This window comes from Solanum tuberosum, unplaced genomic scaffold, assembly GCF_000226075.1.
Source record: "Solanum tuberosum cultivar DM 1-3 516 R44 unplaced genomic scaffold, SolTub_3.0 scf00003, whole genome shotgun sequence".
NCBI lineage: Eukaryota > Viridiplantae > Streptophyta > Magnoliopsida > Solanales > Solanaceae > Solanum > Solanum tuberosum.
In genome coordinates, this window is record NW_006238929.1 from 1,277,778 (window position 1) to 1,300,540 (window position 22,763).

Below are 22,763 nucleotides of genomic sequence, written 5' to 3' on the forward strand. Positions count from 1 at the left end.
TTGTTACACAAGTAGAAGAGAAAGATGTGTGTGCCAAAACTTTGCTCATATTGAACGAGATACTATATACTCCAATGAACTCTTGAGTAAACTAATGCAGCAAACCGATAACCCGAGTCTCGAGTAACTAACATTGAAATTATGCAATTTTTCCTTGAGATATCCTAAACAAACAGGATATACTCATCACTTTAGCTTCTCCGTTTGTTGAACCTAGTCATGTAAGAGGTAGCGCAACTATGGACATTACATAAATCCAGCAACATCTTAGTCTTTTTTTACAATGTTGAAAGTTACTTTCCAGTTGTTCACACTTTCAGCATCTAGATTATGCAAATACAAGATTATTGTAGATATCTGCCACAGTATTGTTCCAATCTTAACACTGTATGCAAATGTAACTTAATACATAGAATTGTTTCAGAAAATTGGAGCAACAGAGGAAAATTTACAGGTAGGGTGTTGATGCCAAAAGTAAAACAAGTATGATAAACCTTCGAAGATGAGTTTGCCCTTCTGTTTCTTCTCTTCCTTGATCTTTCTCACCCTTCTCTATCTTCAGTAAAAAAGTACTGTGTGTCTCACAAAACCTGCTCACTTGGCCTCTAGGGAATGAAATGGAGGCCGTTTTGCTACATAGATTAAAGAAGTATATGGTAGCACAAGAGTGGGTGCTCATTCTAAGTGAAAGACAATGTACAACTTCTTAATTCATTCCCGATTTCAGTCATTTTTCAACATCTCAACAGCCAGCCACCTTTATGTGTATGTATGTGTATAATGCATGTGAAAGAGAGACAGCAGGGACGGGAGGGAAGAAGTTTCCTTCTCAAATAGGACGAGCAGCAAGAGAGTACGACGTAAGGGGCTAACGGAATAAGGGCAATATGCCCCACTGGTGCAGGAAGCCTTCTCCAGTTGTTACTTCTAGCACCAGCAGCACAAGAACTGCCAACATAGCTGCTCTTCCATTCCACGTTTCAGCACTTTTTGTCCAACCCCATTCCCAAACTGTTACAGGAGGTGGAAGCTCCCTGCGCTGTGAATCATATGCTGCCAATAACTCTTCCACGCTGCCAAGAGGGACCAATGACTGCAAATAAACACCTCAGCATATATTAGGTTCATTTCACCACTCATCTTTGAAAACAGCATTGAACTTTTTTGTTCAAACTTTGATAACATTACTCAACCAGAAACCAGTTATCCACATACAAATAAAACAAGGAGGGGGTGCCCTTTATTTCAATCACTTTCGGCAGTTGCATAATAAAAGCCAGGTGCCATGTTTTCTGCAGTAAATGAAAGAACCTGAAAGTATGCAAATCGACTAAGAAACTGAAGCAAGTCTTACAAAACATTTGAGCATGGCTGAGAACACACCAATGTCCCAACAAGTCAAGGGTATGTGTCAGTTGATCAACCTCCTAGGGCTGAGTAAGTTGTTCAAATTCTTCACTTGGTACATAGAAGTGCAAAAAGATCTTGTTGCATATATCATAATGGAACTAATGTGCTTGACAAGTAGGACAAACCATGAGGACTAAGCCTCACTTGTGCCGATCAACTAAAACAAAATGAAATCCATTTGGATAAACTGATGAATCACAAGTAAACATCAGCCCCCCATCCCACAAGCATAAATCCTATTATTATTATTTACTTTAATATAATTCACAATCAATCATATTTGGTCTAGCAGAAAAAAAATTGTCATATCTCAAAATGAGAATGAATTAAACTCTTCGGAGACGGAAGAAATGGAATTGTAAAATTAGGGACAATCTATCCAATAAGCCTCGGACAGGTAGATGCTGCCCAACAGTTGGAAAATCATACCTCGCCCAAGAAGAAAAAGTTATGAGAAATGAATTATACTTTGCTCAGACTGAAGAAATGAAATTGTCAAACAAGTGATCATTTACGCAATAAGGCCTTAGAAATGTAAATTCTGCTCAACAGAGTTGGAATAACCCATCCTTGTCAAATGGTATTCATATTAGAAATCTATATGGATGATGAAGTGTATCAAAGAAGTTACACTTTCAGCAATGACGACCAAATGTTGGAGGGTCATATAAACAGAAGATGCACATTGTCTAAACCTGTCTTGATATCTCTAGCACGTCTAGAAACTAGAGTTCCTTATAAACCATGGGAAGAACCTATCTAAAATTGCCGTCAGAAACGAACTAACTCAAACTCAAATCATCGTCCAACTTGTTCAAAAAATCTCAGAAGATCCTCTGATAGCATCAATGGTGACATGCTTCCATTAAAGGATTTGGTAAAACTTGGGAAGTTAAGGAGATGCACGACAAGGTTGATGAGCTTCAATGGGAGATCAGATCAGAAAGTGCTTATCGTGGAAGAAAAGCCCAAGAGTAATGGCAAAGAGTGGAGTAAGTGATATGCAAATTTCATAGTCCAAGTCCAAATTTAAGACGAGGAAGATTGAGGCCACATGGAGTCCAAGAGGTGGGGCCCACATGTAGCCCAAGAAAGGAGTTGAAAATGCCCAACAAATGAGCTAAAATTCTACCAAAAAAGATGATTTTCAGGGCACAACATGGGTAGTTTACGTGCCAAGTTCACGTGAAATTTTGGAGCCAAAAACAAAGTCAGTTATTCCCTTTTTTTGCTAGCTGTATTGGGAAGAAGTGTGATATTAATTTTTACTTGTTTTCCTCGTTTAAAATTTCCTAGGTAGATTTTAATCTTAATAATTTCCATAGAAGGATTCAAATCCCATGTTATATTGGATATGTTTCCCCTATATATAGGGCTGGATTTTTGTTGGTTTTCTTAAAACATGGTGCAGCAAAAAGGGTTGAAATTATTAATCGAAAATGTCTCTCAATATTTTTCTTAAGCATTGGAGGGCTTTAAATAGCCAACTTACAACAAAAGATTTGCATAATTCAAAATTCAAAATTCAAAAACCTTAAAATATCTCAACAAACTAAAACAGCCTAATAAAAATTTAAATTTTAAAATTCAAATCATCCTAAACATCAGCAACTTAATTATTAGGTTGAAAAGAAAATTAATGCAGTAACTAAAAGCAATTTTCAACAAAAAATATTTCAAACAACATTATTATTAACATTATTGAGAGATTGTTTTCTTTACATCTTTGTGTATTGGCTTCTTAAGGTTTATCTTACAACATCACAAGAACGATTCTTTTAGGAGGTAAGATTTATTTTTAACTTGATATCTTTGGTATTAAAGTAAATGAAGGTAATTTGTCTAGTACTAATTATTGTCTCTAATTCTTCGAAATAGGATCTAGATCACTATGCCATGTTAGTTCTTGAATTAACTCTACTAGTATCATAACTAGCTTTGATGCACTAATTTTTATTACTAAGATCAATTAGGACTCTTAGCACTTAATATTAAAATTTGGAAATTTTATTCTTGAATTTTGCATATCTTAAATTATTGTGTTTAATCTTAATATTTTCGCTTCCACATTATTTTCTTATTTTTCTTTCAAGTAACCCAATTCTTATCAAGTGATATCAAAGTGGTTCTATCAAGATTTCGTTCTTGATAGTAGTAGGCATTTCTTTACAAGGCAAAAAAAGGAGAAAATACATAAAAACACCCTCAATCTTGTCTCGAATTTTAGTAACACACTTAATCTTAGCGAGAGTCCTGTTACCCCCTGGAACAATTTTAAAGCAGAATAAACATCACCCTAAATGTTGTGGCACAAGTAGTGTAAGCGCATCGCTCAAGCATGTGCAAAAACAAATAGCAGCTCAAAGTAGAACCTTTTTACACCATGTGTCCAAAATATTAAAAAACAACATATTTTAAAAGGACCGTCTTCAATATTTTTGGAAAAATCTGCAACCTTTCCTGCACTCATGCCCTCCTTATGGGCTTACCATCTCCACCATAACTTGCTTAACCAGTGCTACCACCTCCCTTTCCAAACCTCGTCCCTCCTCCACCAGTGAATCAGAACCATTATTATAGTTTATGAAAGAAACCCAATAACTTCTTATCGAATAAGTCCAGCAACCTTAGATTTATATGTACACAGTTGCATCATAGATTTCATGTCCGAAAACAGAAAACCCAATAACCAATTTGCTACACTAATACTCCCTCCGTTTCAAAAAGAGTGGCCTAGTTTGACTTGGCACAGAGTTTTAGAAAATAAAGAAGACTTTTGAATCTTGTGGTCCTAAATTAAAGTTATGTCAAATGTACTAAAATTGCCCTCTAATCTTGTGGCCTTAAACATGCCACGTGGAAAGCTGAAATTATAATGTTACCAAAAAAGGAAATAGGTCATTCTTTTTGAAACAGACTATAAACGAAAGGAGACCATTCTTTTTGAAACAGAGGGAGTATAAAGAATCAACTTTCTGGGATCCTTTTTCAAAAATAGGCCAAGAATTTCTATATTATTTTTGTGTGTAAAAGAGATTGAACCCAAATAAATTATTGTAGAAAATTGGATTTAGTTTTAAGAAACTAAAAAGAGATAATCTTTGCTATCACTGAAAGAAAACCGAAAAGAAGAAAAAAAAAATATGTAGAGGAAGAAGGTGAAAGCAAAACAATAAAGAATGAAATAAAAGAATGGTAAGGTTGAGAAGTAAGGATAACAGAAACAAAGAAAGGGGTTAAACATCAGCTATTGAAGTGGAGAAGAAAGAGAAAAAATCTCTTAATGATAAAAGAAAAAGAAGAGAAAAGGGGTTTAAGTGATAAAATGAAAATAAAGGCGCATGTAGAGCATCATCAGGTATTTTTGGTTATTCATGCCACATCAAATTTTAGAGTGATGTTTATTCCACTTTAAAATAGTTCAAGGGGCAATAGGAACCTCGCATATAATTAATTGTGTTGCTGTAAATCCCAAAAAAAGTTTGAGGGTGTTTTTGTGCATTTTCTCCCTAAAACCTAAATTGTTTTTTAGTAGCTTAAAAGGTAAGCTAGTGTTTGAAAATCAAGTTATTATATTTAGAAAAACATTGGATTTATTGTTTTTCTTTGTTTCCAACACCATCAAGGAAAACCAAGAAGAGGGAAAATTTGGAGTTCCTTGTACACAAATTGATCTTTTCTTGTCTCATCAAACTCAATTTGTCAAGAAGTTGGTAAAAATTAACTTATTTCTACATCTTACCTCTTAAGGATTGTTAATAGTAGGATTTAAACCAACAAAAAATAATAATTTGAGTGGAAAAGGCAAAGAGAGGATGAGATCAATAGAGGGAAAAAGCCAAAGTGAGAGATACTTATTTATTTGATATTTTTCTTATGAGGTTTCTAGCACTTAAAGAGACTGAAGCAGGGACTCAAAATGACTATTAAAATCTCTCTGAAAATTCTAGCATATATGTAAATATAGTAAGTAGCTTAATTTACAACAACAATAACATACAAAGTGAACAAGTAAGCTCTAGGGAGGGTAGAATGTAGGCAGACCTTAACACTACCCCATGGAAGTAGAGGTTTCCGAAAGACCCTCGGCTCAAGTGCAACAAATCTCGATATAATGAAGAAGACAATGAAGAGAAATTGAAACAAGAAACAGAGAAAAGTAGCAAAAACAGCAATAAAATCATGTGATAATCGAAATGTCATAAACAACATACTAGGGTAGATTATTATTAACAAACAACAATAAACAATGATAAAAATACAAAACAAGATCTATAATAATACAAGTAGTGCCACTGCAAACACTAGCCACCCTAAGCAAGACAACACCACATTAACTGCTACCCTTCTATCCTAATAAGAGTCCTCCACACCCTCCTATCTAGGGTCATGTCCTTGACAACCTGAAGTCGCGTCATATCCTGTCCTATCACCTCTCCCCAATACTTCTTCGGCCTGCCTCTACCTCTCCTCGCACCCTGTATAACCAACCTCTCACAACTTCTCACTGGTGCATCTATGCATCTCCTCTTCACATGTCCAAACCATCTCAGTCTCACTTCCCTCATCTTGTCAACCACGGAGGCCACACCCACCTTATTCAAAATATCCTCATATCTAATCCTATCACTCCTAGTATGACCACACATCCACCTTAACATCCTCATATGTGCAACATGCATTTTATGGACATGGGATTTCTTGACTGGCCAACACTCAATCCCATACAACAAAGTGAGTCTAAACATAGTTATTTAAATCCCAATAGCTTGAGGGAATAACCAAGTTGAGTTCTCTCTCAAACTCTTTCTTTCTCACAATGACAACAACTTAACTGAGGTGCTCACAATGATTGCCGCTCAACTTGATGTGATAGACACCACCCTAACAAATTTAGGGAGACCAAAACCGTAAACATGGCTAGTGTGAGGAGAATCCATCAAACCACAAGACTTTAAATTAAGAGACAAGTTGTTCAAATTTCAAATTTTGATACAATAAAACTAAATAAAGTATCGAGTGTCGAGGTCGAATCCTAATCTGGAAGTCGAGTCCCAGATTGAGTATCGGGATTATATCCTGATTCAGGTATCGGGTGGAATCCAGATTCGGACGTCGGGTCTTGAGTCGGATGTCGAGGTTGGATTTCAGGTCAAAAGCTAGGTCCTGAGTCGAGAGTCTAGGTCGGGTCTAGATTCGGAAAAGAGATCCCGGGTCGAGTTTCGAGGTCGGGTCCTGATTTGGAAGTCGGATCCCACATTATATGTCAAGTTTAGTTTTATGATACAATAAAACTAAATAAAGTATTTTCAACATTTTTCATCCAAAAAAAGACAAATATTTTCTTCATATTGAATTATAAAGTAGAGTACTATTTACTTGTGAAAATATGGGTAAACATGGGTCTACATGTATTTTACCCAACCCATTTTCACCCATATGAATTATGGGCGGGTTGAATTGTTACCCATTTTATGTTGGCCCATTTTCAACCCGCTCAAATTTGACCCATCCCGCCCATTTGCCACCACGACCTGTAGGTCATGGCTAGATGGGCATAAATTAGACCCTTAGCATATGTGTACACCTTAGCATTTGATGTGTGAGTTTATTTGTGTTATGTACTTATAATGAGTTTAAATGAAATTATTGTGGTAAGATGGAGTGGGCATAGACCCACGTAAATTGAAATCATTGATTCTTTATTTCCTTGATGATTGAGATTGTTTATCTGATACGCATAACCTGCTGTGATGGTACTTGTTGGGTGTTGAAATTACTTGCTATGTGCTGAATGTCAGGTCTACTTGTTGTTTGACTCATGTGTTGCATGCTTCCTAAATTGAGTCGGCATATTATGTCCACCAGTACATAGTGGTTTGTATTGACTAATACTTCCCTGTACTCTTCTTTTGTTGAGTGCAGAACGTGTTCCAGAGGCTCATTCGAGATCCCATTTCTATCGTGTGCAAGCAGTTTCCGATCCAAGGGTGAGCGCTCCATTTTCGGGTTGTCGTGGACCATCATAGTAGTCTTTGTATCTTCCGAACAATGAGACAATCTGATCTTTTAGTTAGTTTTTGGATACTTCTGTTAGGTTTGGTTTTGTTTAGAAGTTCTTGTATGATGACTTTCGGGTCTTGGGAATTTTAGTAGTTGATTCGTTTCCGCACTTAATTATAAAGTAGAGTACTATTTACTTGTGAAAATATGGGTAAACATGGGTCTACATGTATTTTACCCAACCCATTTTCACCCATATGAATTATGGGCGGGTTGAATTGTTACCCATTTTATGTTGGCCCATTTTCAACCCGCTCAAATTTGACCCATCCCGCCCATTTGCCACCACGACCTGTAGGTCATGGCTAGATGGGCATAAATTAGACCCTTAGCATATGTGTACACCTTAGCATTTGATGTGTGAGTTTATTTGTGTTATGTACTTATAATGAGTTTAAATGAAATTATTGTGGTAAGATGGAGTGGGCATAGACCCACGTAAATTGAAATCATTGATTCTTTATTTCCTTGATGATTGAGATTGTTTATCTGATACGCATAACCTGCTGTGATGGTACTTGTTGGGTGTTGAAATTACTTGCTATGTGCTGAATGTCAGGTCTACTTGTTGTTTGACTCATGTGTTGCATGCTTCCTAAATTGAGTCGGCATATTATGTCCACCAGTACATAGTGGTTTGTATTGACTAATACTTCCCTGTACTCTTCTTTTGTTGAGTGCAGAACGTGTTCCAGAGGCTCATTCGAGATCCCATTTCTATCGTGTGCAAGCAGTTTCCGATCCAAGGGTGAGCGCTCCATTTTCGGGTTGTCGTGGACCATCATAGTAGTCTTTGTATCTTCCGAACAATGAGACAATCTGATCTTTTAGTTAGTTTTTGGATACTTCTGTTAGGTTTGGTTTTGTTTAGAAGTTCTTGTATGATGACTTTCGGGTCTTGGGAATTTTAGTAGTTGATTCGTTTCCGCACTTATTTTTTGAAATCAGTAACTTTGTATCATTTCAAGGATCAAAACAGTACTTGGGTAGTACTGAAACCATATTTACAATAGAGCTCTAGTGTCTTTCCTTTCTAGCTATAAAGAATCTAGAACATCTATGATAGACACAGTATCATTAGAATAAATTTGATTACACCAAAAACATAGCAGTAAGATGAAGTTCAACTTGATCTTCTGCACATCATTCTCTAAGCTCTCAAAACATCTAGAATTCCTCTCCTTCCAGATTGTCCACCAGATACAAGCTGGGACAATTCTCCATCTACTCCTATCCTTTGCATGTGAACATATTCCTTCCCAGCTGCTAAGAGCCTCTGTTATCTTGCCTGGCATTGTCCATGCTATACCCTTACGGTTTAGGATGATTCTCCACAAATGAGCTGGGAATGGACAATGCAGAAATAGATGGTTGACTGTCTCAGCTGTTTCTTTACACAGGAAGCATCTTGAGCACAGTGTCATACCTCTGCTCATCAAGTTGTCCACTGTTAATGTGGCCTCCTTTGCTAGTAACCATACAAAAATTGATACCTTGTGGGGAAATTTTATCCTCCAAATCTGCTTCCATGGCCAGTTTGCTATCTGCTGGCCTTATTTAAGTCGTTGGTTTTCAAAATATTATTTTTAGTTGGATTTAATTATAATTCTGTCTTGGATGGTTGATGAATTTGGTTAAGGTTCAGGTTAGATGGTTCTCCCACTGGAGGGTTGGTATGAGTGTCACTCACGACCCAAAGCCATTTGGGTCGTGACATATAATCTACTCTTTTTTCCTAGTACATGAACTAGCTAATAAGCTAACCATGAGCCAATTTATATAAAAATTCATGAATCAAACAAATCTTAAAAACCTTCTATTTTTCCAACACAAGGTTTGATTTCCAACATCTATCACCAGCCTTTTCACATACCATCCAACTAAGTTACAGTGCTTAGTGCCTATGTTAGATAATCCCTTCAATTAAACGTTTGCAAGCTTCTCTATTTCAGGTCATTGGTACCATCTACTTAACAAAAAATTTAATAATTTCTTAATCATAGTGGAGTTAAAAAGCACCTGGCGAGCTTCAAGATTTGAGACTGCCATTGCTCCTACATATGGAAGACTTTCAATCACTGCATCTGCCAAATCTGAAATGAAAGTGGGTTCAACACCTAGGGCAGGAACACGCGCCCAGTTCTGTATTCCAGACTCCAATGCTAGCTCCTTGTATTCAACATCAATTTCCTCTAATGTCTCAATATGCTCACTTACAAAACTGTGATAACACTTAAAAATTAGAGAATACAAATAACTAAAACAAAAGTCAAACAAACTAGGCATCATCATTTGTACTGCTTAAACAGCCAACTTTGCTTACCTTATTGGCACGGCAAGAATACTCTTTACCCCTTTCTTCCCAAGCTCAATTATTGTCTCATCAGTATATGGTTTAAGCCATTCAACAGGTCCAACCCTACTCTGCATCAGAGCAAAATAACTTCATGGAATGACTAAGTAAAAACATTTACAAAACTCAATCATGATACTCTCAAGTGAAAAAAGATGCATCCATATGCATAAGAATCACAGTAAAGCACAACAGTTCAGGAAGTCATGTATCCGAAATGCCACCGGTGAAGATTATTTGTTTTGTAGTTGATCCAAGAAAATAACTTTTATTTTTATGACAGTGGTGTCCGTACAACTTGCGCGCACTCCCGACTACTCCATCACAACCTACTACCTTCCACCAACACATGTACCGGTTAACTCTGACCACCAACACTTAGGTAGATGGAAAGAAATCACCTAGTGCTTTTGCCTGTACTGAGATTTGAACTTTGAGACCTCAAGAAAATAACTTGTTTTTTTGCATCCAAATAACTTATCAATGCCAGATAGAATCAACATTACTTGACCACATACTCTATCGCCCAAGCAAATTGGAGAATCAATGTTACAAATGCTATATGTTATGTGCTAGCAAATGAGCATCCGAGCATCAACTATTTTTCTCGTCCAATAGTGTATCACTTGACAACAACATCATAAATACGAATCGCCTTTCCCTTAAGAAATGTATTAATCAAATAATAATAAGCACCAAATAAAAATCATTTTTGTGCCGATGGGAACGCATAATACGACATTGAATGGAGCACCCTCTAAGTTCATAAAATTGACACCAATAAAGGGCTACATTACCTTTCATACATAGAGGTATTATGCTTATAACATGAAAGTGTTTAGTACTCGTGTCTCACACTCTATATTAGCTAATTATATTTGTAATGCAACTTAGAAAGTTCATATGGTACAACATGATACTTCAATAGAAAGTAGCAATTAGTCCCCTCAACTATTGTTGTGGAAAAAGTGTGTACAAAAGAAAAAAGCTTCTTCACGTTCATACCAATAGTTATGCACGTACTCCTTTACAAAGTAAGATGGAGTGCTTTAATATGTTATATTCAAGTTCACCATATAATTTAACTGTCTTATCAACCTTATAGATTGAAGAGGTGATATGGAGATACTTTTGCCAACAATACATGTCATGCATGATACTATTATACATATCATTTCTGTAACGCCCCGTACTTTTGGTCTAAGGTTTAAATGGTTCGACGTATGTAATTGGACCCGAACCTGGAGAATTTGGTTGTGCACATGTGTAAAAGTCAATGTTTAAGTATGCGGTTGTGTTGGATGTGAATTAAAGTCTAACAGAAACTCTAGCACAAAGTCGGCATGGAAGCTTCTCCACAAATTAAGTTTTCAAATAAGCTCGCACAAGGTGTAACTTCTAGCAAGCATATCTCCCATGTATAAAGATTTATGTGATGAATTTCCTACCACAGTTAAAAGATCACTGAATTTAGTTTCCAATGAATCAAATTGTTCGTCAATCTGAGCTATGTACAAGAAGTTATGTACGTTTTACGCTAGTGCTATCAGTGGATAACATGTAGGGGCCTACGGGCATAGGTTGCCGTAGGAACAGTATGTGGATTCAAGTTTGAGGCAGCCACAGAAACATTTGGGTGCCCACCTACGACCATATGTGGCCATCTATCAACTTCTTTAAATACACCAAACTCTGAGGGTTTACTTCATTTTCTCACTTCGACTTGACTTGAAATAGATTCTCTCAGCTCCACTCCCCCCACTTCAAGGTAAGTTGTCACTGATCCCTACGGTTTTTCATGAGTGTTTCTTCAATGATTACGCAACTCTAACACCTATTCCTCTTCAAATTCTAGAGGGTTTTATCATCTAGCGCTGAAGCGGAGATTTTTGGTTTTTCTTCATCATTCAAGATAAGAATCTTCTCCTAAGCTCATGCATGGACTATTATTGATGTATTAGGAATGTTTTAGGGAAGGGACTCATGGGATGGTGATCAAAAGACATGAGCTCGGGTTTTGGATAATTTTGTGAGAAGATGAGGTTTGTTATGGTAGAGAGTTCTTGATATGCTGCTGCCCAGAGGGGTTTGGATGACCTCGTAGGAGGGTTGTTGTGTTATTGTTTGTGTTGAAGAATGAAAAAGTCTCACATCGATGGTTAATGAGATGGTTGATCTACTTATAAGGCTTCGCAATCCTCTTTCCTTTGAGCTATCTTTTGGGGTATGAGATAGGCCCAGGACCTAATTTTACATGGTTTTAGAGCAGGACCCATTTCACCCAATGTTGAGCCCCCAAATTAAAATTTTCCCTCGCACAAGATGTCCAGCCCTGGGCGTGAGGTGAGGTGTTGAAGAATGAAAAAGTCTCACACTGGTGGTCTCCTTATAAGGCTTGGACAATCCTCTTCCCTTTGAGCTAACTTTTGGGGTGTGAGTTAGGCCCAAGATGGCAAGACCTAATTTTACAGTTTGCAAGGAGAAGGTTGGTTGTGGATATGCCAATGAAGGAGGATTTTAGAGTTTTAGCTCACCTTATGTGCGATAAATTGCTTAAGTGTCTTTGTCTTGAATCTCTTTTGCTAATTTTAGCTTCCTCTTATTGTTTTTCTTGTAGATTAAGGTCTTATCGGAGTAGTCGGCCTTTGTGGTACACTTAAGGTCGGAATCAAGGAAAGTAAGGCTAAGACCCTCTTTTCCCTGTCATGACATGATCTCATGATCTTTCTTTCGATATTTTCCCCTTGTTCATGAGCTTATGGATTTCATGTTCCAAATTATACTATGAGTACTCTATGTGATAAATCTTTCATGTCAATTTATACTATTTTTTATTTTATTTTTATAACCGAGAAATCCGTCTGTGACCCGCCCTTTGGACCAATCACAGCCTTCTAAACTACGTGGATAATGGGCCCGCCCCTCTACCAACTCCACTTAAATACCGAGCTTCGCTTTGCATGGAGTGGGGCTTGAACCTGCGACCTAAGCCACAATTCCTCCACCTTTTGCCACTCGAGCTAGGCCTTGGGGGCATGTCAAACTATACAAGCCTTGAATAATTTTAGCTTCCTATCATCGTTTTCTTGTAAATTAAGGTCTTATCTGAGTAGTCGGTCTTTGTGGCCCGCCCCTCTACCCTTGTCATGACATGATCTTTCTTTCGATACATTCCCCTTGTTCATGAGCTTATGCATTTCCTATTCCATATTATACAATGATTACTCTATGTGATAAATCTTTCATGTCAATATGTTTCTTAGTAGTTGTATTCATTGCCTTATGTCTACCATACCTTCATGGCCAAGTTCATTTGCTCCTCATGGATATGTCTAATGTCGTACATATCAAAACTGACACCTTTCTACCTAAAAGTTATGTCTAAGAACAAGGAAATGCTTTGTAAGCCGAAGGCACGAAACGGTAAGTGCTATCCATGTGTACTCAACTGAACACCAACTGAACTCTTGAGCTTTCTTATAAATGATCATAAAGATGAGCCCAAATACAAAATGTGCAAGAAGCTAGAGTCTTATCTTCATTACAAGAATGTTTTAATGCATAAAATAGACAATGTTACCTGTGCAAGTGTGTTTAAATATAATCATTTGTGAAATGTAAGTATGCTAATAGATCTGCAAAGGTACCTGATAGGCCAAAGTATATGCATTATGTACCCTTCTCTTCTCAAGTTCTTCCATTATTAAGTCCACACATTCCTCCATCTCAGCCTTGTATGGATCACCTGCTTCCTCTACATATGCAAGTGGTACACCATGAGCACTGAAGAATATCATCACCTGTGTATATGAAGCTAGTCAATGCAGGAGACAAATTAGAGAGACTTTGTACTTCTTGGGAAGACCCTGCTTTTATTTTCATTATAAAATATCTGAAATAATTTCATAAATATGAAATGTAGAGGAGTAGAGGCAGGAACAGAACAGTGTCAAATCTGAAGAAATCTTTGCTCCAGAGTGCTGTAGTTTTCCTTTGTTTTTGATCCTTAATATCTTCTGCTGTACAGAGATCTTTTCATGACTGTGTATTTCTACCCTAACCAACTCGATATAGTTTCAAGAGAAGGCCTCCAAGCAAAAGACTTGATGGACAATGATACACTAAATCAAGAGTATCACAATATTCATGACAAGAGTCTTTTCTCATTTACTTTTTTGAAACTGGTAAAATTAAATCTTTCAGCATTTATTTTAATCAAAAAAAAAAAAATCTTAAAGCAGTTATTACAGAAGAAAGCAAAACTGAGAAGGCATATACTTTGTGCGAGAATTTTTATAGTTTAAGTAATGAAAACAAAAATAAAAATGCACAAAGACTTTATGTACCTCAAGTATAATACTATCAGAAAGATGAGACCTTATTAGGAAAAAGAAGAACCTCTTTTCACGAGGTAAGTATAGCATGAGACATCAAAGAATAGAGACAATACTACCTCCTCCGGATGTTCAAAACTTTTCAACTCTTTTTCCATCAAATCTGCCATGGCTTTGATATATCCTTCCCGTTGATACCATGAGGGTATTACTGTGTGTTGCATGTTAACAAGATACTCATCCTCCCTGAAGTTAGTACTCATTGCTCCACATATCAGTTTGACAATCGAAAATGGAATGTATTTTCTGAGCAGGAACATAGGGTATGTTTATTACCTAAATATACTCTCTAATAGGCGAAGGCTTGAACCACTCGTAGATATTGAAAACTGTGGATAAAGAGGGAGCACAACAAGCTTTGTGATTCCATCTCTTTTAATCTGCAAAATGAACAGAAAAAGGGAAAAGGATATGTAAACCAACAGCTCAACTTCCACTCTATCCCAAGTAACTCAAATGTGCTTCAAGAAAAAACTGGAAATAGGGAGAAACTATATTAAAAGCGGAATAACCTGAGAGACTCTTATACTTGGATCAGATTGTCACCTAGACACTTATACTCATGGTTTTGTCAACTGGACACTTAAACCTAATGAAACTCAATCTTTTAAACCCTTTTTGCATCCGATAAATGTGTGTGTGATACAAACAAATACACATGGGATTCTATGTCATTTTACAATGCCACATAAGAACTTAATATAAAAAAAAATCAAATACAGTTCCCTTCTTCATCTTCCTCAGACCCCCTCCCCCCAACACACACACACCACTCTTCTTCTTCAACAGATCCCCCTTCTCCCTCCCACCCCTTCCTCTCTTCTTCATCAAAATTGCCCTCTCCCTCCTTCTTCAGATCCTTTTACCCTTTCCCATTTTCATTTTCTATTTTCTCTACTCCATTCAAAACTACAAGAAGAACCGATGAAGCAAACAAGAGATATTTAAAATGTTTCAAACTAATAATAGCAGAAAAATAACTGAAAATCTCACTGATAAAAAAGCCTATAAAAAAAAATTATGGTGTTCTTTGATGTTCATAACATTCTTCGTTGATCAACAGGGGTTGATTTTTCTTATTATTTTCTCTTATTTTCACTTTAATTTGGCTTTTGGGTATTCTCAATTTGATGTTAATAATGTGCCAAAATAATTGATTATATTGAATGTTGAGATTTTTGTCAAAATAATTTATTATAATGTGTCAAAATGATGAAAGAGAAATGAAATTGTTCTTCTTTGTTCAAATAGTTGCTATTCATAGAAGCTTTTGATTGTTTTTCTCAAATATTTTCTTCAAGCCTTGGTGGTGAAAATAGAGGAAGAACAAAGAGTGGGGGTAAAGAAACGAGGGGTGGGTGGGGGAAAGAAGAGCGATAGGTGTCAGTTTTTTAATTATCTTTTTATTTGTTTATTTTAATTAATTTTTAGTCCAAAATTGTTTGTGTACGCGTATTAAACCCGTGAAATTAATGCATTTGGTCCAACTCAACCATCAAGTTGTCACATTGGATGGGTCAAGTTCAAAGGGTCTAAAATTGTGTGTTTTAGTGAGTTTAAAGGTTCAGTTGGCAAAATCGTGAGTATAAGGGCTCAACTGACAAACGGAGCCAAGTACAAGGGTCTCCTTGATCATTCTGCCTATATTATACAACAACATATCCAGTTTATTACCACAAAGTGGGGTCTAAGAAGGTAGAGTGTATGTAGACCTTACCTCTACCTTAGGAGTGAGGTACAGATAGACCCTCGGCACAAGCCAAAAACATACTAGAAAAAGACGTAATGAAAGTACAACAGACAATAGGTAGTAACAAAACAACATATAGTAGCCGAACAATACTAAAGCAAAACAATATTGCAATTGAACTACACGAAATAACAAATAACAACAAAAATCGAAGAACAAGAGACTACAAGTGTAGCACTACGACTACTAGTAAGGGAAACAAGACAATGCACTCCTCCCTACTAGCATGGACGCACTCCTACCTACTAACCATCTACCCTGATTCGCATCCTCCATACCTTCCTATCTAAGGTCATGTCCTCGGGTAAGTTCCAACTGTGTTTTGTCCTATCTAATCACCTATCCCCAATACTTGTTCAATCTACCTCCACCTCTCCTGGATCTATCCATAGCCAACCTCTCAACACCTCCGCACTGAGGAATTCAAGCATCTCCTCATCACATGACCGAACCATCTAAACCTCGCTTCCCACATCTTGTCTTGTCTTCCACGGAAGAATATGACACAATTCTTCCTAAGTCTTTGTGTAGATCTATTTATATCTCCAAAACAACAACTACTCCTTAGTCCAAACAAGTTGGGTTCAGGTACAAATTTTTTTTTCTTTCATACAATCCACCATACCATATACAAGCTGGGATAGATTTTACCCACCCCTTTGCCTTGTACCGTCTCACGCTTTGTTCCAGCCCTTCAACATATCAATAGTGGACTCTGGCATGACCTATTTCAGGCCAAACATGCTCAAGATAATCTGCCGCAATTGACCAATTATTTTGCAGTGTAAAAACAAATGACTGTTATTTTTAGCGTTCTCCTAACATAAAAACCATCTTGAACCTAACCTTATTCCCCTTCTTTGCAGGTTTTCATGAGTAAGGCATGCTCTCCTAACTAACTGATAAGGAAAAACTCACTTTAGAAGGAGCCCTGGCTTTTCGAATATTATTTTTTTTATGACAAAGGAAATTTGCAGCCGCTACCCTTTGGGTGCGCACAGGGTAAAACCCCCGCTCCTATGCAATAGCTCGCAAATCACCCATGAGAGGTAACCCGCACTACACAAGCCAAGTGCGACGAGCTCGACCCAGAAGGAACACCCCTTGCTTTTGTTGGCAAGGGGTTTCAAACTTTAGACCTCCAACATGGAAGTCCCAAGCCCAAACCACTGGCCTTCCAAATATTATTCTTCCAAGGCCATCTAGTATCTTGTTGTTCAGTAGCAACTAATGCATTATATGTTGATTTAACTGTGAAACACTTCCTGCCATCACCATTCCATATGGTAGAATCTTCAGTGTCAGTTGTGCCTTTGAAAATGTCCAACACCTTGAAGAACTCAGTAATCCTATCCACCTCCTGACTAGTCATTCAGCATTTTCCTAAAAGGTATGTTCCAGCCTTGTAAGCTCCAAGTCTTTTCAATAGAAGCATCCGGTATCCTGCAAAGCTAAAGAGATCTGAGAGAACATCATTTAGAGGGCCATGTCCCAACCAATTTTCCTTCCAAAATGAAAGTTTCCTCCTATTTCCCACTATAAATCCCACTTTATCAGCAAATCAGGTTACTGAGATCCAATCTACAGATACTAGCTCCATCACCACATCATTCCATAAGACTCTCTTCACTATTATATCTCCACAAGCACTTCATTAAAAGACTCTTGATATGAATTTTTAGTAAAGGTTAGAGACGATTTTTTGAACTTGATTATGGTGATATCGTCTCTCACATGGCTGAGATTGCTTTAGTCTGTCTCTTTTTATCTCTGGTTATCTTTCGCCATTGGCCTTTTCATGGGGACCTTGAAGAAGAGGTATATATATGGAGCAATCAGCAGGTTTTGTTGCTCGGGGTAGAGTCCAGTATCATGGTCTGTAGGCTACAGCAATCACTTTATTGCCTAAAGCGGTCCCGTCGAGCATGGTTTGGCAAATTCAGCACAATTATTCATGAACTTGGCATGGTTCTGAAACTGATTACGTCACTTAGATTCAGATTTGAATATGATTTTGGTGGTCCATGTTGATGATATATACAAGTAATGATGAAGAAGAAATTATCAAATTGAAGCATCATCTTTTTCAGCAGTTTCTGACCAAGGACCTTCGCTGATTGACGAACTATAGGTATTGAGGTTGCTCAATCTAGATCAGTAATTACCATTTCAAAGAGGAAGTATGCTCATGATATTCTCGAGGAAACATAAATGATAAATTGTAGGCCTATTGATACTCTAATGGATCCAAATTAAACTTCTAGCAAGTCAGGAGGAACCTGTTTGGGGTTGTTTGGTAACTAGTAAAGAGGTAACTTATCCATGTATTAATTTATGTACAAGTTATACAACGTTTGGTAGCTAGTTAGGAAGTAAGTATTCATGAATAAAATTAATACGACGTTTGGTTTGCAATTTAGAAACCCACATAGCTAATACATGTATAAGTTATGAGGGAATTGGTGTATTATCTTATGCGGGGGGAAGATGGAATAGCTAATACCCACATAACTAATACATGCATAACGAATACATGCATTACTAATTCCTGCATAATTCTAACCAGCTACCAAACGACCCCTTAGTGATTCTAAAACATATAGGAGGTTGGTAGGCAAGTTAAATTATCTCACTGGAACTCGATCTAACGTTACCTTCACAGTAAGTGTTGTAAGTAAGTTTTTGGATTTTCTTTATGATAGTCATTAGAATGCAAATACGCAGTCTTTGATACATAAAATCTGATGACTATTTTACAAGGATCTAATTATGTTGGTGAAGATTTGGCGGGATCACCCTCTGACAAACTTTATGCCTTTGGATACTAAATTCTAGTAAATCTGGTTTCTTGAAAAAGTAAGAAACAAAATATACTTGCAAGATCTAGTACAAAAGCTTCTATGCACTGCCTACAGAGAAGTTCCCATCTTTGTTGTGTTTCCACAGCACCCTATCTGCCTCTGTTGTGACAATGTTGTTTCCTCCTAGCTTTCCAAGCTATGAAGCCACTCTATCAACCTCCCAATCATTAAGCATTCTTCTGAAGGAAATGTCCCACCTCTGTGTTGTCCAGCACTCACTTACTCTAGCCTCAGTGTTTCCACAGATCTGGAAATGGTGATTGATCAATCCATCCATCATGCCAAAAAATTTCTTGTTTCTATTGCCTATCTTAAAGCAAAGATTGGCTTCCACCAGTGGCCAAAAGTTTCTGATTGTTCTCCACACTGGCATACCATAAGGATCAGATACAAAGTTGGAGCACCATGGATTAAGGTCACCAAACTTTGTCACAATTACTTTCCTCCATAGAGTCCTCTCTTTAGTGTATCTCCATAGCCACTTCATAAGTAAGCTCTCATTCTGCAGTTTGAGATTTCTGACTCCTAGTCTCCCTCTTCCTTTAGTTAACATTACTGTTTTCCAATTAACAAGGCAGTAATCCTTCCCCACCGGTCTTACTTCTTAGTACCACCATAAGCTCCACTTAAGAACATTGCAACAATTTTTTGTTGTTGTTTATTACACTCAGTTGTGAATTCATGCCTAGTTAATATATGCTTATTTATTAATTAGCTTTAAAATTATAATCCTCCAATAGATTCTAGAGATCCTACAATATAGTTGTTGGAAAAATTTGATTACCGTCGATCTATCATCTAAACCCAATATGATATGATTCTACAGTAGTGTAAACACAGCTCCTACAGAAAATCCCCATGGGGCAAAGGGGTTATGCAAACTTGTAGCAAGCTAATACTTCAAATTCAAGGGATAAGAGTGTTGTGTAAATATGCTACCACTTATTTTGCTCAATGAGATGATTGCAGAGACTCAAGAAAACAGCTAAATGCACCCAAAACACATAAACAGCCATAGAAGTCAAAGGAAAAAGAAAAGTTTACAAATGAAAAGGAAAGAAACAAGATACCTGCTCAATGGCTTCCTCTGTGAATGGATGCCAGTAGCGCATACCAACATACACCTTTGCAGGCACATTCTTTTCCCACAGAGCTTTTCTCAAGGCTTCAGCCTAAAAATCAAATATTATAAAAAAAAAAAGGAAGAATTGAATAGAGGAGCCATGAAAATAAATGCAGAAAAACATTGTACTGCTCATATACAAATCAACCACAGCAAAAGAGATCTCTCAGTTGAAAATAAATGGCAAAAGTCATACTAAGAATAGCCTTAGCAAGTGTTTACACCCTTAAGCACTAGAATTCAGCATGGTCCAAAACATTTCAACACTATGGTATAACACTGTCACTTAACAAAGAAAATCTAGAAATCTACCATCATAAGCATCTCGTAGCCACAGTCGGATCAACATATTCATTTATTCCTACTTAAGTACTTAACAATTAATCAACAATCAGCAATTTTTATCAAACCATATAAATTCATGCCTGAGCATCAGTTATCCGTCGTAGAGGAGAACCACCACCAATTGAAGCATAACCTTCTTTGCTCTTGGGTGCTCTAGCAACAGATATGAACTGCGCCAGTGGCCTTTGCAAAAACCGAAACAATCTTGGCAATCGAATAATATCCTATTCAAACCAAACAATCCAAGTTAAGAACCATTAAACAAAGAGTGGAAGGTGTTATTTCCAAACCACAAAAGGATGGTTCCACTCTAAATTGCATTTTGTTTCTTAGAATCACTACTAATTTCAAGCATACACTTAAGCTGTTTAGTTCCTTTTGAATTGGACATGGTTAAATTGTATTTGCTATACCTAAATGGCAAAAGGGTAAATAATCTCAGAAAAAAGGAAACAGCATTTAACTTACTGGATCAGCAAAAAGATTGAATAAAAATGGCTGCACATCTTCAAGAGTTTCAGGTCCACCAAGATTAAGCAACAAAACACCAATTTTGCCTTCACCAAAAACAGGATTTGTGGAGAGTTGTTGAGGGTTAGAAGTGAGCAATGCTCCAGGCATTATAGATGGCTTCTCAGACCATTTCAAGGAGCATCTAGCTACTAATGAACAATTCTTAGGTAGCCTTAAACAAGAAGCGGCGAAAGATGAAGTACACTGAGTATCCAGTTGAAGAAAAGGTGAATAGGATGTGCAGTTGGCCGGCGACGGAGATATTTCACGGCAGAAAATCACCGGCGGCGCCATTGCTGGACTGCAAGGAACAGTGATGTTTGAAATGCTTGCTTCGAGTAGATAGTTTGGTTTGTTTTCGTATTTTTGGAGTGTTAGTCTCTCCTCCACAAGTTCAAGATAATAATCAACCCAGTTATGCTATGTAACTCACAACAGTGTAAAAAAATATCTAAAATTGTGAAAAAATCTATGTCTATATTTATACTAGTGTACTTATCCGCTCTTTTCCCAAAATTAAATATGTTTTCGAATAACTGATATTGCTAATTTTTTTATTTTTTTTATTTTTAAATAAGGAGTATAAAGAAAATAATACAAATCAAGTCATGATCTTAATATTATCGATTTAAAAAATTGCTAGAAAGATATTTTTAAATTGTAATGTACACTTAACATTGTCGATAAAAAGAAGAAAAACATAAAAAATTTAAATAATTGACCATCTAATTATCGTAATATTTTTATTAGATTCAATGAATTTTATAACAATAATATTAGTTCAATTAAAGTAACATTAAATTTAATTGATTAAAAATTACATAACTTTATTTTTGTGTAAACTACTTGATTTTTAATACAAATAAATTAAAAATATATTTGTGACACATAGAAGTAAGAAAAATATATACTTGAAGTATGTTTCAACATAGTTATACACGAAATATAAGAAGATACTGAGATCTTCTTCTTTTTGTTTGATTTTCTTTAATATTTGATTTTTCATGTTGAAATTCATTTAATGTGTACTATGAGTCGTAAATTGTGATGGTAAGACATGATATCATTAGTAATTTGATGTGTTACTTATCTACTCAATTATATAAAATTTATCATAGAGTGACAAAATATTTAATTTTTAAGAGTACATATAGTGATAAGTTATAGAAAAATATACAAGAGTTGGATCAATATTTGTCCCTAATACTTATAGAGCAGTGGAAGAGTTTTATAACATTAATCAAATTATTATTGTAGTCATTACTGGAAAAAATAACCTATGATAATAACTCTTCAAAAAATAACTATTTCTTCAATATGAAAAATCAAGATAAATAATTTTTGTTTTAAATAATTATATAAATACACATTAATCACATATGCACATTTATTATAGCAGAATCATAAAATATTTTTTTATTATATATGTACATCTCATTTACAATGTCATAAAGAAAAATAATTTATGTATTCGATCATGTTACATAGATATGTTATTGGGAGAATTATATGAGAGCATTTGAAAAAAAAAGTTGTAATAATTAAGAGAAGTCAAAGAAATAATATTTTCTTAGTTTTAACATAATATATTTAGTGTGATTAAAAGAGTAAAATGAGTTGAGCTTTTATAATATGACATATAACTGAGAACTTTTTCAATAAAAATAAGTAAAAATTATAAAAATATATTATTTAAAACCTCAATTAACAAAATATACATATACTTTTTTAATTACAAACGCAGTAAATAATTTTAATTTTTGAGATTTATTTATATAACTAATGAATTTATCCGTGTTTTGCATGGTCACTAAAATAAAACTAAGTAATAATTATTATTTTTTTATATAAAAAGAATCAATCTTTACTGGTTGATCAATTTTTTCTTTTCTATCCTTTAATTACAACACTATTATTCACTAATGTGATAATTGTGCATAATTTTAATCCC

The 22,763-nt window shown here is 36.0% G+C and overlaps 1 protein-coding gene across 2 annotated transcripts; it reads right to left on the reverse strand.

Annotated features, from left to right (window-relative positions):
• Positions 1 to 229: 229 nt before the first annotated feature.
• Positions 230 to 21,224, reverse strand: LOC102598315 (ferrochelatase-2, chloroplastic-like). Of its 2 annotated transcripts, NM_001288319.1 has the most exon segments (13): positions 336 to 821; positions 823 to 880; positions 883 to 971; positions 974 to 1,093; positions 9,493 to 9,696; positions 9,794 to 9,795; positions 9,798 to 9,897; positions 13,474 to 13,626; positions 14,280 to 14,406; positions 14,497 to 14,600; positions 19,902 to 20,003; positions 20,380 to 20,523; positions 20,768 to 21,118. In NM_001288319.1, coding segments are annotated over 13 exon segments (1,629 nt in total). In that variant the 5' UTR covers positions 21,107 to 21,118; the 3' UTR covers positions 336 to 734.
• Positions 21,225 to 22,763: the final 1,539 nt, after the last annotated feature.